Source organism: Condylura cristata, unplaced genomic scaffold (genome assembly GCF_000260355.1).
Source record: "Condylura cristata isolate star-nosed mole 26May11 unplaced genomic scaffold, ConCri1.0 scaffold00020, whole genome shotgun sequence".
Taxonomy (NCBI): Eukaryota; Metazoa; Chordata; class Mammalia; order Eulipotyphla; family Talpidae; genus Condylura; species Condylura cristata.
This window is the reverse complement of record NW_004567121.1, coordinates 26873360-26890151: the sequence shown is the minus strand read 5'-3', so window position 1 is coordinate 26890151 and position 16792 is coordinate 26873360. Positions and strand designations below refer to the sequence as shown.

General features: G+C 52.1%; 2 protein-coding genes across 2 annotated transcripts in view; both read left to right on the top strand.

Moving 5' to 3' along the window:
* The first annotated feature begins 65 nt into the window (after positions 1-65).
* ATRAID (all-trans retinoic acid-induced differentiation factor) lies at positions 66-4903 on the top strand. The gene is made up of 7 exons (XM_004686045.2): positions 66-197; positions 874-998; positions 3413-3484; positions 3693-3764; positions 3864-3985; positions 4267-4364; positions 4574-4903. Exons 1-7 carry the CDS (start codon positions 99-101, stop codon positions 4676-4678), a joined length of 693 nt encoding a protein of 230 aa, XP_004686102.1. The 5' UTR covers positions 66-98; the 3' UTR covers positions 4679-4903.
* A 197-nt stretch (positions 4904-5100) lies between these two features.
* Positions 5101-16792, top strand: part of CAD (carbamoyl-phosphate synthetase 2, aspartate transcarbamylase, and dihydroorotase) — a 21663-nt gene continuing 9971 nt past the window's right edge. The window contains exons 1-19 of the mRNA XM_004686362.2: positions 5101-5344; positions 5568-5707; positions 7399-7528; positions 8826-8968; positions 9145-9286; positions 9433-9604; positions 9786-9971; positions 10153-10265; positions 10628-10773; positions 11033-11164; positions 11281-11514; positions 11655-11876; positions 12037-12225; positions 12455-12579; positions 12730-12860; positions 15161-15273; positions 15628-15872; positions 16061-16307; positions 16629-16727. Of these exons, the coding sequence (XP_004686419.1) occupies positions 5263-5344; positions 5568-5707; positions 7399-7528; positions 8826-8968; positions 9145-9286; positions 9433-9604; positions 9786-9971; positions 10153-10265; positions 10628-10773; positions 11033-11164; positions 11281-11514; positions 11655-11876; positions 12037-12225; positions 12455-12579; positions 12730-12860; positions 15161-15273; positions 15628-15872; positions 16061-16307; positions 16629-16727 (2991 nt within the window). The 5' untranslated portion in view covers positions 5101-5262. The remainder of the gene's footprint in view (positions 5345-5567; positions 5708-7398; positions 7529-8825; positions 8969-9144; positions 9287-9432; positions 9605-9785; positions 9972-10152; positions 10266-10627; positions 10774-11032; positions 11165-11280; positions 11515-11654; positions 11877-12036; positions 12226-12454; positions 12580-12729; positions 12861-15160; positions 15274-15627; positions 15873-16060; positions 16308-16628; positions 16728-16792) is intronic.

Genomic DNA, 16792 nt, shown 5'->3' with positions numbered 1-16792 from the left:
CCCCGGGCCGACGGGGCCACGCCCCGAGGGGCGGGGCCCCGGAGGGGCGGGGCCAAGGACGCCGTCTCGCGAGTCGCTGAGGACGCAGGGATCGGAAAATGGCCCCTCGCTGGCCGGGCAGCCCTTGGGCCCTGGTTCCCTGGGCTGCGGCCCTGCTCCTCGCTCTGGGCGTGGAAGGGGCTCTGGCGCTACCCGAGGTACAGAAGCAAGCTAGAGGTCGAGCTGAAGCCGGCTTGCTGGTCAGCCGTGGCTCCCGTTAGCCCGCCTCGGCTCGCCCCTGTGCCCAGCGGGCGCCAGGCTCGGGTTTCTTCCCTGAGGCCGCGGGGCCCTGCCGTAGCCCAGCCAGCTCTTGCTCCGGAGCATCACGCGGCGCTGAGCTTACGGCTCTCTGGCCCTGCCAGCGTCCAAAGGCCTTTGAAATTTGATCTCCTCAATCTTTGAATAACTTGAAGTTGTTCTTTGTACAGACATGTCCCTGGATGTTCTGCAAGCTCGCCTCGCACGAGCGCCGCGTTTTGAGCGGTGGCAGGGCTGCCTGTAATGCCTGATGGGTTCTTTATGTTCTTTTACTCCAAACTGGGGCTGTCAGGTTGAGAAGTCACCGGAGAAAGCATAATACATTTGTTTGATTAGTGATCCTCAAAGACAGGATTTTATCTGGTACAGAAAGTCTCTCGCGGGCTGGTTTGGGCCAGGCTCTAGGGGACGAAAAACATCTGGTCAAATCTGATAAAAATAGTGGGACACTTCCCTCTCCCCCCCCCCCTCACCGGGATGGAGAATTCCAGAGAGGTGTACTGCAGTTAACTTTTGGTCCCTGTTCTTTTCTTGGCTTTTCTTTCTTAAATGCTAATCTATTTCTGTCTTCTGCAGATATGCATCCAGTGTCCTGGGAGTGTACAAAATTTATCAGAAGTGGCCAATTATTGTAACAAGCAGACCCCTGCGCTAGTGCTGCACGCCCGCTGCTGCCTGAACCAGGAGGGCACCATCTTGGGGTGAGATGAAGAAATCCCTGGATATTGGCAGTTCGCAAGCTGAACCTTCCAGGCTGGCACAGCTGGTTCTTATGATAAACATTGGTGCCTATTTTAGAAACATCAACTTCTAAAACTGTCATAGCATTTTTGGCTTGAAAAAAAAAAAAAGCCCATAGTTATTCCGGGTTGAAACAGTATTAGAGTGATGGTTGGCTGTTTAAAACAAACAATACAAGAGTTTTAAGGCTTCCTTTTAAAATGAACATTGTTATTTTGTACATTATCAAGTCTTTGGATTGTTTACTTTGTGTCTGAAAGGATACCCCGTGCCCTGTGCCTTTCTGATCAATTCATGTTTGAAACAAACTCTTCCTCTGCCCTTATGCAGGTTAGTACTAAATTCTGCCCCCCTTGAGAGAGAATCCATCTATTTCTGTGACTTCAGCTTGTAACCACCATGCAGTTGTCTTTCAGAACTAGATGTTTCTGTGTCTTTTGCCCTCTGTTCAAGTTCCGGGTACATGTGGATACCTCTCATTCTTTTAAACATTCCCTCTTGAATGCACCCTCACTTCAGACTCAGATGACATGTCTTTTTTTTTCCTCTACCTAATTTACCTAAATACCTTGCATTACACTTTTTGAAGATTAAATTATTTCCATTATTGCTTTCTTGTCTTTAACATTATATTTATAACCATATGCCCCCCAGGATAAAGTTCAGACCATGAGCTATCTATCCCATTAGTCCCAACTCATCTGTCAGATACCCTTTCTGATTATGAGTCCAACACACTGTCCATGAGGACCTGGCTTGAGCCTACCTCCAAAGGACACCTTTGTTTGTCAGTCCTCTCTCCATACTTAAAATTGTTCCATCACCAAATTAATACATCTCCATCCTTTAATTCCAACATCTTTTTTTTTTTAAGTTTTATTTACTTATACATACAAGAGCTGTGGTGCAGGCCAGTGGGGAGCAAAACAGGCAGATCTAGTGAAATACACTGCTGAGGGGAGCATTGGCCGAGAGGGGAGAGGTCTGCTGTGTAGGTCACCTCCCTTGGGCTCTAGCTCTTGCTGCAGTGGCTGTGAACAGCTTCTAGTGATGTGTCATTGTAACCCCTTGCACAACCAGGGAGTTCCAACATCTTTTGTGATTGCTCCCTACCTGTACTTACTAGCAAATTGGTAACATTTTTACTTTCTCTAATCCTGTGTCTGTACCATTCAAATTTACTTATATATACTGGTGGGCCACTGGGGTAAAAATTCCCCCACCTCTGTGGCTTCTGAGATTGGGTAGAACAAACAAATTAATACCAAATTGTAGGAGAAAAGAAACACATGTTTAATTACATGCATTTGGAGAATTTACATTGCTCTAAGTTTTAAAGTAAATGGGATAGGCCAGGGTTTATATTATTGAGCTAATAAATGGAATGGGAGCCTGTGGCCTTTATTTCATGGACAGAGGAGGGGTGTCTCACATGTCTAAAACAAATGCTCTAGGTATTTGTCCTAGATAAGTATCTTTGATAAAAAGTTTATTCCTGGAGATGACCTTCAATCTGGGAAGTCTTCATTCTTTTTGTTAATGGTGGTAAGGGTTTCTCTTGAAGCCCCCAGGGCCTTGATTGACTCTCCCTGCCAAGGTGACACAATTGAAAAAAGCCTATCTGAACAATGTTGAGGAAGCCTATCCTTTGTCCCTTGAGTTCTTTGATACTGTAATTCTGTGTTTGTATTGTTTGTATTTTTTGGTGATGGTCTTATTCTCCTACTACACTGTAAGCAACTTGAAAACTAAGATGCTAAGTCTGTGTTTTTTAACTCTCTTAATTGTTGCCATTAGTTAGCATTCAGTAAATATTTGTAGACGAAAAGGAACAGACAGCAGTAAATATTGAAGGAAAATTATGCATCATGATCCTCATTGAATAGTAGTTTATATTCAGTCTATGATACAAAATGTACATGGAAAAAATTTTCATTTATGGTGACTTAATTTTTTTTTTCTATTTGAAGATCTGATACTCATATGATGTGAGCTTTACTAACCTAGACAAAAAATACACTTCTTTCAGTATATGCACAGATACATTGTTCTAGCCAATAGAATTTTCTGCCATGGTGGATATATTCTGTATCTTTACTCTCCAGTGATACCACTAACCTCATGTTAGTGGTTATTAAACATTTGAGATGTGGTTAGTAAAAATGAAAGACTGAATTTTTAAATCTAAATTAAGTAGCTACATGCAGCTAGTAGCAACTGAATTGGACAATGCAGGGTTACAATATCTAGCCCCTAGTGTGTGACAATGAACACAGCTGTATTCGATGAATATTAGCTGAAAGGGGAGCTGTATTCGCTTACCAGGGATGGAGAGGAGAGGCATATAGTTACACTAAATGCTTCATTTCTTCAGGCTGGATCTCCAGAATTGTTCTCTGAAGGACACTGGTCCGAACTTTCCTCAGGCCCATACTGCTGTCATCATGTAAGTGCTTGGTTGGTCTTCCCCAGAAGGTGAATATGGTGAAGGATTGATGGGAAGGTCTTTGAGGAGGGCTCCTGAAACCATGCACGAAGGTCAATCACTAAATTTGGATCACTCAGAATCAGCACCCATTACCAGTCTAGAAAGATGTGTAAATGGAAAAGAGTGTGCTCCTCGCGCTCAGTACTAACAAGAGTGTGATTTTCAGAGACCTACTAGAGAACCCCCTCAAGGATGACTTGGCTAGTGCCTTCCGTGGCTTCACCCAGCTCCAGACTCTGTGAGTAAGGCTGTCGGTTGGCAAGAGAATCAGAGGGGTAGTGCTGTGAGCTCAGCCACCTCGGGCTACATGTTACAATTACAACTCCATTCTGCTCAGGGTACTGCCACCAGATGTCAAGTGTCCTGGAGGTATCGGGGCCTGGGAGACAGTCACCATTTATAACGACAACCGAACCTGTCGAGGGCAAAAGAATCTCTGCAATAGCACTGGAGCCACAGGTATACTGTGTGACTCCGCCCTTCCGGGAACTGCCTCGCCTCCTTTTCTCCACCCTACAGAAAGATAGTAAAGTTCTTTAACTGCCCTTTATTCTGGTTTCTGAGTTTCTAACTTCTTGGAAAGAAAAGGTCTTAAAAAATATTTTTATTATTATTGTTGCAGTGTTGTTCTGATTAGCTACAGTCCACCTTTGACCTCAAATTGAGAGAATCTAACTTGAAGCAAATGTTTGCGAAACACACCTAATGAAAGGCAGTAACTTGTTTCTCTGTGACTCCAGAAATGTGTCCTGAGAATGGATCTTGTGCACCTGATGGTCCTGGTCTCTCGAAGTGTGTTTGTGCTGATGGTTTCCATGGGTACAAGTGTATGCGCCAGGTGAGGAAGTTGACCTTTGGATTGGGGATAGGAGGAATGCACAGAGCCAAGAGCCCCTCTGAAAGGAGCCCACAGACCGGAAGCTGGCGCAGATAAGGACACCGGAAGAATTGCCCCGGATGAGGGGGGCAATACTAGTAAAGAAATGGGGGGTAGACTTTACCTTTTGGTGTGATGCCGGATGAGATTTTTTGGTCTGTTATTCACAGGGTTCTTTCTCGCTGCTGATGTTCTTCGGGATTCTGGGATCCACCACATTATCCATCTCCATCCTGCTTTGGGGGACCCAACGCCGAAAAGCCAAGGCTTCCTGAACCATATATGTGTCGGTGCCCACAGACCCAAAGATCATCTTGATCAGTGACTCTCACCCAGCCAGGGAGATGTGCTTTCTTGACAGGCCTCCCCGGCTGGTGGATCCACCCAAAGGACGATAGAAACTCATCCAAGCTTGGAATGTTGTGGACACCCCAAGCCAGGATTCGACTAGTAGCAGCCTACTTGTGCTGCTAATTGTAATAATAAATACTTTTTTTTTTTTTTTTTTTAAGGGGCAAGGCGCCCTGGCGTTGTGTGTTTCTTGGCTGCGGTGGGAGTGTTTCGGAGGGGTGGGCTGGGCTTTGCAGGTTTCCCCCAGGACGAGGACTCCCGCCCGGCCCCGCCCCTTACGTGCCCGGCCCCGCCCCGCACGCCGCCCGCAGCCCGCGCCGCCGCAGTCGGCCGCCACCCAGCGAGCCCGAGGTTCCTGCGCCCTGCACACCGCCTGCGCTCCAGCCTCCGGCGCGGTTGGCCACGTGGACCGACTCCGGGCGCGCAGTCCTCACGTGGGTCCAGCACCGGCTGGGGCGTGCTGTGTTTCCCGCGTCTCTGCTCGCCCCCGCCTCTGAGCTCCGTTCCTATGGCGGCCCTGGTCTTGGAGGACGGGTCGGTCCTGCGGGGCCAGCCCTTTGGGGCCGATGTATCGACTGCCGGGGAAGTGGGTAAGCAAACCCGGCCGGCCGCCGACCTCATCCCACTGCTCTCTCCGCCCAGTCTGCCCTGCCCAGACCCTGCCATTTTCCTACCTGGACCACCCCCACCCCCACCCAGTATCCGGGAGCCTGGCCCCCAGCCCCTTTCATCCCTCACGATCAAAGGATCGTGCTCGGACCTTCTCGTCTCCAGGGGCGGTGTTCTGAAGAATGCCCTGCCTATTTCTTGCAGTATTTCAAACCGGCATGATCGGCTACCCCGAAGCCCTGACTGACCCTTCCTACAAAGCACAGATCTTAGTGCTGACATACCCCCTGATTGGCAACTATGGCATCCCTCCGGATGAGGTGGATGAGTTCGGTCTCAGCAAGGTAGCCACGCCCATTGCTTTCTCTTAAGTTCTTTTCAAATCGGTCTGTTACTGAGGTGAAGGCTCTGACAATCTAGTAGGCGTCCTAGAGAGAAAAGATACACCGGAGTGGATCTTTACACAGAGGCGGGGCCCTTAGTACCAGCTCAGAGTGCTGGAGACCAAACCGACTTTGGTGAGGTTTCAGTGGACTTTTTAGCGGAGATTTCTAGACGGGGAGTCTTACGATGGATGGGAGCAAAGCTTTAAGGTTATATGGATTATTGGACAAGAGACCTGACAGTAACTCACACCTTCCCAGTGATAGTCTCATTTCACCTCCTCCATCAGTGAATGAAGGTCGTTATCTTCTAAACCTGCTTGCTGGCCTAGCAATTTTCAGAAAAGTTGTTACCTCTAGGTAAGGAAACTTATCATCCCACGTGAAGTTTTTCCCAATTCTTTCTCTTCTGACTTGAATATGAATTACCCTTTGAGGGTTCCAGCAATAAAGAAACACAAGTTAATGTGGCAGTCTCCAGAGCCTAGGTGCAGTGTTCCTCACAACTCATTTGGGCCAGGTTCCCGACATGTTGAGTCTTTAATTCTAAATTTGCCTCCACAATCACTCTGACACTTAGGGAGAGTGAGCTCTAGATAAGGGACACACTTGCTATTCCTGGAAAACACTATTGCCCTTCAAAAAGCTGTAACTGCATTGTATTCTGGTTGATGCAGTGTCTTGGTTAACGTTTGTCAACTCTAAGCACGCAAAATTTAGTTTCCAAACCCGCAAAATTGAGGCCCTGCCAGAACAGGTACTCTGGGTGCAGACTAGGCTACCTGGCCAGGTTCACCACGCTATTCTTCAGATCCCGAGAGGACGGTAACAGCCATCTTCCTTAAATCTCCCTCCACTAAGAGTAATTTAAAAGCACTGCTCCCTCCCACACAAGCTACCTGAGAATTTCTGTATTTAGTTACTAAATGTCTGTCTGTTGGGTAGCAAATTAATGTTATTTCTCTTTAATAATCCCCTAAGGGCTACACAGTATACCGTCCCAGTGTCGTACCTGACCTGTACTTAGTCAGGTGCTGTTCACCTTCCTACTTTACTGTTTTTACCACACTGTGTAATTATAACCTTGTTTACTTGCTGCTTGCTCATTTTTAGTCTCCCTAAGTAGCAAATTAAAATCACAAAGATAAGCAACTTGTCTTTATTCATGCTACTCCCACCCCCATCTGTTCCAACACCCAGCATCCTGCGGACACTCAGGAAATAGTGGCTGCTACGTGTGTCACACACTTTTGCTCTTCTGTGAGCAAAATTCTGTGAGGAAGACACAGACACACCAGTGATACAGTGTAAATAACAAGGAGGTGGAAATTCAGCCAGCTTAGGTGAACTCTCAGGAGGCAGGGCTGTGGTGATGAATAGGGCTGGCATCACAGAAGGGGATTTGTGGTCTTCGTTTTGGATAAAAGAAAGGAGGAAGGGAACGTCTGTGGGTTTGAATTATTATTCACACACCCTGGGCCCCAGTGTTTGGTATTTTACATGGGGCAGCCTTGCTGGAAAAGGGCAAGAGCTTGAGGTGTTGGGTGCAGGAGTGGCAGGCAGCTTGGTCTGGCGAGCACAGGACTGTATAGAGGAAGATGCCAGAGGGAGGCATGCGGAACCCGCGCCTCACAGTCTCCTTCCATCAACAGTGGTTTGAATCCTCGGGGATTCACGTGGCAGGCCTAGTGGTGGGAGAATGCTGCCCCACGCCCAGCCACTGGAGTGCCACCCACACCCTGCACGAGTGGCTGCAACAGCATGGCATACCTGGCCTGCAAGGTAAGGCCCGACACAGGTGGGTCTGGGCAGAGCACAGGTACTTGCATGGAAGGAAGAAAAGCAAGATTTCTGTGCCTGACTGGGACTCGAGTCCACAGTTGTGATGGAAGGTTCCTCAGTTGGAGGGTTTACCTGGGACCTGGGCCGGGGAAATGAACTGAGCTCTTGCTCAGGTAATCAACACAGGGTTACAGTTACTTCACCACAGCCACCACCCCACAGATTATTCTGAAGCAAATCTAGACATTGTATCATTTCATCCACAAATATTTCAGTATCTATGTAAAAGAAATCCTTTGTAAGACTTACCTTTAAAAAGTTAACTTTGGGCCCTCCCTGGTGGTGCAGAGGGTTAAAAGCACAGCACTACAAGATAGCTGTAGCCACTTCAGTGCAAGTACAATTCCAGGCCCCAGAGTGACCCACATGGCACAGCAGACCTCCACTGTCTCACTTGCTGCTCCCCTCAGCAGTGTGCTTCGTCAGTCTGCCTGTTCTGCTCCCCACTGTTTCTGGTGAATCCTCTCACCACCCCAGCGACTCTGACCTGTACCCCAGGTCTGTATGCATAAATAAATATTAAAAAAAAAAAAGTTAACTTCCTGAGCCCTCCCTAGTGGTACAGCAGGTTAACATACAGCACTATGAAGCTATCACCAGCATGAGTTTCATCCCTGGCCAGGGAGGTGACCCACTTGGCGCGGCAGACCTCTCCTGTCTGGCCCACTGCTCCCCTCAGCAGTATATTTCAGTCTTTCTGCCTGTTCTGCTGCCTGCTCTGTCTCTGGTGAACCCTTGCACCCCCCACACCTCTGGCCTGTACCCCAGTTCTGTATGCATAAATAAATCTTTAAAAAAAACATTAAAAAGTTAACTTCCTGATATCACCAAATGTCCACGTAGTGTTTAAAATTTCCTAGTTACCTACTTTGAAAAACTGTTTATTTAAAGCTGTACTTAATGTCCATGTATTATATCTGCCTAATCTATGGATTCTGTAACCTGCCGGGGAGAACAGCCCATTTGCCCTTTCAGGTAGTCCAGGCTGCATTTTGTTGATAATACTCCTGTAGTATCTAGGTAGCATTTGGGGGGGGGGGTACTTTTATCTATAGACTTATCTAGAGTTGTGGCTCAATTCTGCTGTAATCTTTGACAAGAATACTGGGTGACAGAGGCCCAGGATGGCCCAGGATTTTGACTGGGGCTCTGGAGTGAAAGTGCTCGCGGAGGTCTGACCACCTGCATGACATGACTGGGGGGTGGGGGCCCTGGTCTCAGAGTGGTATTTTGACAGGCGTGGACACTCGGGAGCTGACTAAGAAGTTGCGAGAACAGGGGTCTCTCTTGGGAAAGCTGGTCCAAGATGGGACAGAGCCTTCATCCCTGCCGTTCTTGGACCCCAACGCCCGCCCCCTTGTGCCAGAGGTCTCCATTAAGGTACGGAGATAGCGTGTGAGAGCGTGACCAGCTCAGCACTGGAGTAATTCTGCCATGACTGGGATGCACACTTGAGGGAAACTCAGAAGAGGCCTTGGAGTGGAGGTTGGTGTGCACATACCTATTATACCGAGCGGTCACGGCTGCCAGCCATCACCTGTATTTCTCTTCCTCAGGCCCCGCAGGTATTCAATGCAGGAGGTACCCCGCGGATCCTTGCCTTGGATTGTGGTCTCAAATATAATCAGATCCGATGCCTGTGCCAGCGTGGCGCCGAGGTCACTGTGGTACCATGGAACCACACACTAGACAACTGTGGTGAGCAGCTGGGGTCGGTCCAGTTGCTGAAAGTCAGCATGAGTGGCGGGGAGGAAGATGGCGATAAGGCTTTTACTCTGGCGGTGAGGGCTGCAGTCTGTCTCTGGAGTTGAAGGTCCTGAGGTCGTCTTTCCTCCCCTCTGCAGAGCATGAAGGCTTCTTCCTGAGTAATGGCCCTGGTGACCCTGCCTCCTACCCCACTGTGGTAGCCACGCTGAGCCGCATCTTATCTGAGCCTAATCCCCGACCTGTCTTCGGGATCTGTCTGGGACACCAGCTATTGGCCTTAGCCGTTGGGGCCAAGACCTACAAGATGAGGTAGGATTTGTATAAGGAGGAGCCCCAACTTTGACAGCAGGGTGGGGAGCCTTGGGGTTGAGGGTAGAGTTGTGTTTATTAGTGTTGAAAGAGGACTGGGTGGGAGTCAGCAGGTGCTGGGGTTGGTGAGGGGTGGAGGGACGGTGAGGAGAGCTGTCACTCGGCACACGTCCACCTCCAGGTACGGCAACCGAGGCCATAATCAGCCGTGCTTGCTGGTGGGCACTGGGCGCTGCTTCCTGACATCCCAGAACCATGGGTTTGCAGTAGAAACAGACTCGCTGCCAGCAGGCTGGCATCCTCTCTTCACCAATGCCAACGATCGCTCCAATGAAGGCATTGTACACGACACTCTGCCCTTCTTCAGGTGAGCCTGGGTGATTCGGGCAGGGACACGCGATCTGTGCAGGCTTGAAGCCCCCAGGGACTTGGAGATGGAGAAGTTAAGAACAGTCATGGACCCCAGTCGTCTGTCCCACTCCCCCTCTTTATGGCTGCCCGGGCCCACACCCGTGATAACAGGTTTTGTGATCTGATCTCATCCGCAGTGTCCAGTTTCACCCAGAGCACCAAGCTGGCCCCTCGGATATGGAACTGCTTTTTGATATCTTCCTGGACACTGTGAAAGAAGCTGTAGCTGGGAACCCTGGAGGCCAGACAGGTAAGCACCCGGGTAGAATGGAGGTGTGGAACTAAGACTAGGGTTGGCTCCGGTGGGAATGGGACGGGCGTGTCCCAGGACACTGGTGTGGCTGTAGGAGGCCGAGGGTGGGGCGCTTTACATGTAGTAGAGTGGCAAAGGGATGGGAGAGGGGTGGGACGGCCGCCGAGCCAAAGCTCTCGGTCTATGCTTCTTCCTCTGATAGGACTCCAGAGTTGGGAGTCCAGGGTCTGCCCTTGCCACCATTAGATTCGTGATACGTCGCTTGTCCCGGAGTCTTGTATTCAGTGAGGGGCTAATCCGGATGAGCCCTTGGGTCTCATTCCCCTCCAACGTCCTGTGACTTTTCTCTGCCTTTGCAGTTCGACAGCGGCTGACCGAGCGCCTCTGTCCTCCTGGGACTCCCACCCTAGGCTCTGGGCTTCCACCTCCCCGAAAGGTTCTGATCTTGGGCTCAGGGGGCCTCTCCATTGGCCAAGCTGGAGAGTTTGACTACTCAGGCTCTCAGGTAGGATGTGTCCACACCTGCCCTCCTGGAGGATGGCCCTGGGGAGTGGGCAGAATCTGGAGAAGGGCAGAGACGCAAACATTGACACAGGGAAGCAATGAGCCGGGAGATCAAGGGGGTCTGGGGGAAGGTGAGGGGTAAGGAGTAGGGGTCCGTTCTTAGGGACTATGAGTAAATGGGGTGTGGGGAGACGTGCCAGCAAGAGGCCTCTTACAGCTCTGCTCGGCCGTTGGAGGCTGATGGGCCATTCTTGTCTCAGGCAATTAAGGCCTTGAAGGAAGAAAACATCCAGACGCTGCTGATCAACCCCAACATTGCCACAGTGCAGACCTCCCAGGGGCTGGCTGACAAGGTCTATTTCCTCCCCATAACACCTCACTACGTAACCCAGGTAAGGCTGGGGGGACATCTGAATGGGTCGGGGCCCTGCGATAACTCTTGGTCTTGAGAGTTCTCTGATGAGCTACCTCAAGCTCTTCGAGCCTGTTACTCCTCCCTCCTGTTCAGGTGATCCGTAACGAGCGCCCAGATGGTGTGTTACTGACTTTTGGGGGCCAGACCGCTCTGAACTGTGGTGTGGAACTCACCAAGGCCGGTGTGCTGGCTCGTTACGGGGTGCGGGTCCTGGGCACACCTGTGGAGACCATCGAGCTGACCGAGGACCGGCGCGCCTTTGCCTCCAGGATGGCGGAGATCGGGGAGCACGTGGCTCCCAGTGAGGCCGCAAATTCTCTTGAACAGGTTCGAGGGGTCGTTGAGGGAAGGTCCAGCAGGGTGGTGTTCTTCCTTTCTTATCTTCTCTGGGTCCAGTCACCCTCTGGGCAGCAAGAACTCAAGGCTTAGTGGCCTGATCTGTTTGTTCATTTCTTCACTCGCCGCAGGCCCAGGCAGCCGCCGAGCGACTGGGGTACCCTGTGCTGGTGCGTGCGGCCTTTGCCCTGGGCGGCCTGGGCTCCGGCTTTGCATCTAACAAAGAGGAGCTCTCTGCTCTCGTGGCCCCAGCTTTCGCCCATACCAGCCAGGTGCTGGTAGACAAGTCCCTGAAGGGATGGAAGGAGATTGAGTATGAGGTGGTGAGAGACGCCTACGGCAACTGTGTCACAGTAAGTGATGGCGGGGGTGGGACGATATCAGGCAGCGTGGGCACCTTAAGCAGAGCCCAGACTGAGATTTGGGGTCCACTGCCCCCCACACAGGATGGGGGCAGGTCCACAGGCCACAGGAGTCGATGCCGCCCCCTACCTCTCCTGACTCCCCTCGCAGGTGTGTAACATGGAAAACTTGGACCCACTGGGCATCCACACTGGCGAGTCCATAGTGGTGGCTCCGAGCCAGACACTGAATGACAGGGAGTACCAGCTGCTGCGGCAGACAGCCATCAAGGTGACCCAGCACCTGGGCATCGTGGGGGAGTGCAATGTGCAGTATGCCTTGAACCCTGAATCTGAGCAGGTAAGACTCTAGTCCTGCAGCTGGTTTTCTAGCTTCTATAATGTTGGGCCTCAAGGTCAGGAGGCGCCATCGTCCCTGGAGTAGAAGCCAGGTCTGACTTTGATAAGGTTGGGCCATGAGGGAGGAGAAGCCTTTGTGATCCTCCCCCTTTGGGGGAAGGCTTGCCTTTCTGAGGCAGCGCTTTCAGGGTGGTGACCTGTTGATTCTTTTTCTGTTCTCCCTCTTGCAGTATTACATCATCGAAGTGAACGCTAGGCTCTCTCGCAGCTCTGCCCTGGCCAGTAAGGCCACCGGCTACCCACTGGCCTATGTCGCAGCCAAGCTAGCTTTGGGCATCCCTCTGCCTGAGCTCAGGTACAAGGGTCGGGAGTGAAGACATCCTTCTGGGGTAAGGGGATGAGTAGACATTGGCCTGGATGTGTGAGGCTGGAGAGAGCTATCTGGAAACTTGCCCTTGACATCTCCCGCACTGTCTCTCTGACACCCCCACTCCATGGCTCCCAGGAACTCTGTGACGGGGGGCACAGCAGCCTTTGAACCCAGCCTGGATTATTGTGTGGTAAAGATTCCTCGGTGGGACCTCAGCAAGTTCCTGCGCGTCAGCACCAAGATTGGGAGCTGCATGAAGAGTGTCGGTAAGAGAGATGAACCCCAAGAGACCCTCCCCAGATCTCGACGATGTCAGAGCTCCTGGCATGGCCTTTCAGTCTTTGTTTTAGCCACTTCTTGGGAACACGTTTCCTCAACTCATAGAGGCGTTTCACACCACAGTAGTGGGCCTCATCAGAAGTGGGGCTCAGGCATCTGGAAGTCTGCTGGGCACGTGCCCCCTCCATTTCCAGGTGGCATGTCAGAGCCTGTGGGGTGGCCAATCATCTTCAGACAAGCTCATCTCTCTTGTTTACAAGGGAGTAAACCGAGGTACCCATGGAGGAGAGTGTGACTGCGTAAGGCAGAGCCAGAACCCGGAGGCCTGGCCTGGGTCCTCAGTCTCTGTCCCTCTGCTACACAGGTTGCTTGTCACTGGTGAGACCAGTTTGTGAAATGCCACCCACTGCATTTCATGGCATCTTTCCCGCCACCTCATCACTGGGCTATTAATGCCAGTGACATACTGTTCTCCATGCTAGTTTTAAATCCTGAGATTTCAGAGAAACAACTGTCTTCCTGTGAGCCCTTCTAAACCCAAGGCAGCGCATGGCTGCCAGACTCGGCTTATCTCTCTGTCTGGACACTTTGTGCTGTGGTCGCTAAAGGAAGTGTTTTCTCAACACCATGTTTAAGACCAGAGGCCTTCTGTGTAAAACTAGTGAACTCTGGCTGGGCGTAACAGCTTCGAGGGGGTATGCCCAGCATGATGGAACTGACTGAAGTAAACTGATTGCTTTCTCAGGGGCTCTATAAGTTACCTCAGCCTGTCTCCTAATGCATTTCACCCAGAGCAAACATTTACATGTGCCCAAGAGTCAGCAGCATAAAAGACCAGAGCAGCTCACGGTGCTCCATACTTCAGTAAGAGCAGTAGTAGCCTTTAAGCAACTAAGTCTAAGCTCAGATATTATTTCCAAATTTTTAGAAATCTTACAAGACTGCCAAGTTGTTCCTTCTGGAGATGAATTCCTGTTATATGAAAATTTTAATAAACATGGGAATGAAGCCATAACTAAATTGTGGCTAAAAGGAATGGATTGAAAATAAGACAAAGATCAATTCCTAGATGCGACATTTGAATCTTTTATATCTATTCAAGTATTCTTGGAATATGATCTTCTCTTTTTTACATTTATTTGTTTATGCATCCAAGAACTGGGGTACAGGCCAGAGGTGTGGTGGGGAGGGAGAGGATTCACCAGAGACTGTGGGGAGCAGGACAGGTGGATTGACTTGACTGAAGTAAGCTGCTGAGGGGAGCAGCAGGTGAGCAGGAGGGGTCTGCCGCGCCATATTCCCTGGCCAGGCCATGGATTGCTTCACTGTGCTGCGACTTAACCCCTTGAGCCACCAAGCAGGCCTGGGATACGATCTTTTCGAGTAACGTTTGTAACATTCAAACAAGGTGCTTAAATCAGGGGCCTCCCTGGTAGTACAGGAGGTTAAGATGCAGCACTATGAAGCTGTCCACAGCCCCTGCAGCACAAGGGCAGGCACAATCCCTGGGCAGGCAGCTGACCCGCATGGCGCAGCAGACCTCTCCTGCCTCACCCCACCGGTCGAGCGTTTCAGTGGATCTGCCTGTTCTGCTCCCCACTCTGTGTCTGGTGAATCCTTTCACTGCCACCCCCCAACCCCATACACACACCTCTGGCGGGCACCCCAGCTCTTGTATGTACAAATAAATACTTTTTTTTTTTTTTTAAATCTTGAATCATTGTGAAATATGAGATAGTCTAACCAAATAGAACTAGTCTCCTATAATCTAATCTCCTATAAAAATGAATTTGGGGGCCCTCCCTGGTGGCGCAGCGGGTTAAAGCACAGCACTGAGAAGCTAAAGCCACTCTGCATGAGTTCGATCCCCGCCTGCCCTGGAGGTGACCACATGGCGTGGCAGACCTCTCCTGGCCCGCCCGCTGCTCCCCTCAGCAGTGTACTTCGTCTATCTGCCTGTTCTGCTCCCCACTCTGTCTCTGGTGAAGCCTCTCACCCTCCGCATCTCTGGCCTGTACCCCAGTTCTATATGAATAAATAAATAAATCTTTTAAAAAAAATGAATTTGAGCATATACAGACCTGGAGTATTTCTAGGTGTAAATTGCTTATTCACTAATAAATACAAAGTGGAAAATGGTTGGGGGAAGAGAACAGCTGTCAGTGTTCGATTCCTCAGCGGAATACAGAAATCCCTACAGCACTTGCCTTGGGGACCTCCCCTGTCCTAGAGGCATCGTGGGGGGTCTCTCCGCCGCCCCCTCAGTCCTTCCGCTCTGTCCCTCCAGGTGAAGTCATGGGCATCGGGCGTTCCTTTGAGGAGGCCTTCCAGAAGGCCCTGCGCATGGTGGATGAGAACTGTGTGGGCTTTGATCACACGGTAAAGCCAGTCAGCGACATGGTAAGCGCTCCCCTCCCCGCGTCGCCCCCAGAGTGGGCCCCCCCAAACCCGCCCGCGGGCAGGGCAGGGCGGCCCCGCTGGCCCACGGCAGCCATCCCTGGGCGGCCGCTGCTGTTGGTCTGCCGAGAGTTTTGTGCGGTGCCGTTGAGCATTCCCCGAGGACACGTCGTTAGGTCGGTTTGGGGCTTGGGGCTGCAGGATGTGCTCACAGCTGGTAGGGGCGACCGGTTTGCGCAGGGTGTTGACCGCTGGGCGCCTGCACCACTCCCTGACGCACGGCCCGCGCTCACCTCTGGCCCTGGCACGTGTCTGACGGCCTGACACTGCTCCGCATCGTCTGCCCTCCCCCGTTAGGAGCTGGAGACGCCGACCGATAAGCGGATCTTCGTGGTGGCAGCCGCGCTGTGGGCCGGCTACTCGGTGGAGCGGCTGTACGGACTCACGCGCATCGACCGCTGGTTCCTGCACCGGATGAAGCGCATCATCGTGCACGCCCAGCTGCTGGAGCAACACCGGGGGCAGCCTTTGCCCCCAGACCTGCTGCAGCAGGCCAAACGCCTCGGCTTCTCAGACAAGCAGATCGCCCTTGCCGTCCTGAGGTCAGAGGTGGCGGCGGAGTGGGGGGTGGGGAGGTCCGTGACAAGGGGGGGCCAGAATTTTGGTACTGGCCAGAGACTGAAGCAAGGAGACTTCTCACCTGCATCCCCAGGATTTTGCCCCGGCCCGGCCTCCCCTCAGTCCGTGCCCCAGCCCCAGGGCCTGGTTTCTGACCCTTCTCCCCCTCTAGCACAGAGCTGGCTGTTCGCAAGCTGCGGCAGGAGCTGGGGATCTGCCCCGCGGTGAAGCAGATCGACACGGTGGCGGCGGAGTGGCCGGCACAGACCAACTACCTGTACCTGACCTACTGGGGCGCCACCCACGACCTCACCTTCCGAGCGCCTCACGTGCTGGTGCTCGGCTCCGGCGTCTACCGCATCGGCTCCAGCGTGGAGTTTGACTGGTGCGCCGTGGGCTGCATCCGGCAGCTGCGCAAGGTCCGTGCTCGGCGTCTGCCGCCCGCCCGCCCTGGGCCCTCTGCTGCCCCGCCTGCCCTCACCCTCGCGGAGGCCGTTAGTGCCCACCCTCCGTCCTTGCAGGGCTTTGGGGCGGGAGGGTCCCGGAGGTCACTGTACCCCAGGCAGGGCACGCGTCTCCTCGCCCGCTGGAGCTGCTTCCCGGGCCCTGGCGCGCCGGCCCGCCCCGAGGCAGGATCCTGGCAGCTGTTTCAGAGCAGCCGGAGGCGGCCTCTGGGTCGGGCTTTGGCTGTGTCTCTTCTGCCCTCCACGTGGCTAAACGCCGCTCCCTCCCCCTTGCAGATGGGATATAAGACCATCATGGTGAACTACAATCCAGAGACGGTCAGCACAGACTATGACATGTGCGACCGACTCTACTTCGATGAGATCTCTTTCGAGGTGAGGAGACGAGGCTGGCTGGCTGGCCAGGGTCAGGCGGGGGAAGAGGGGCTGGCTGGCCAGGG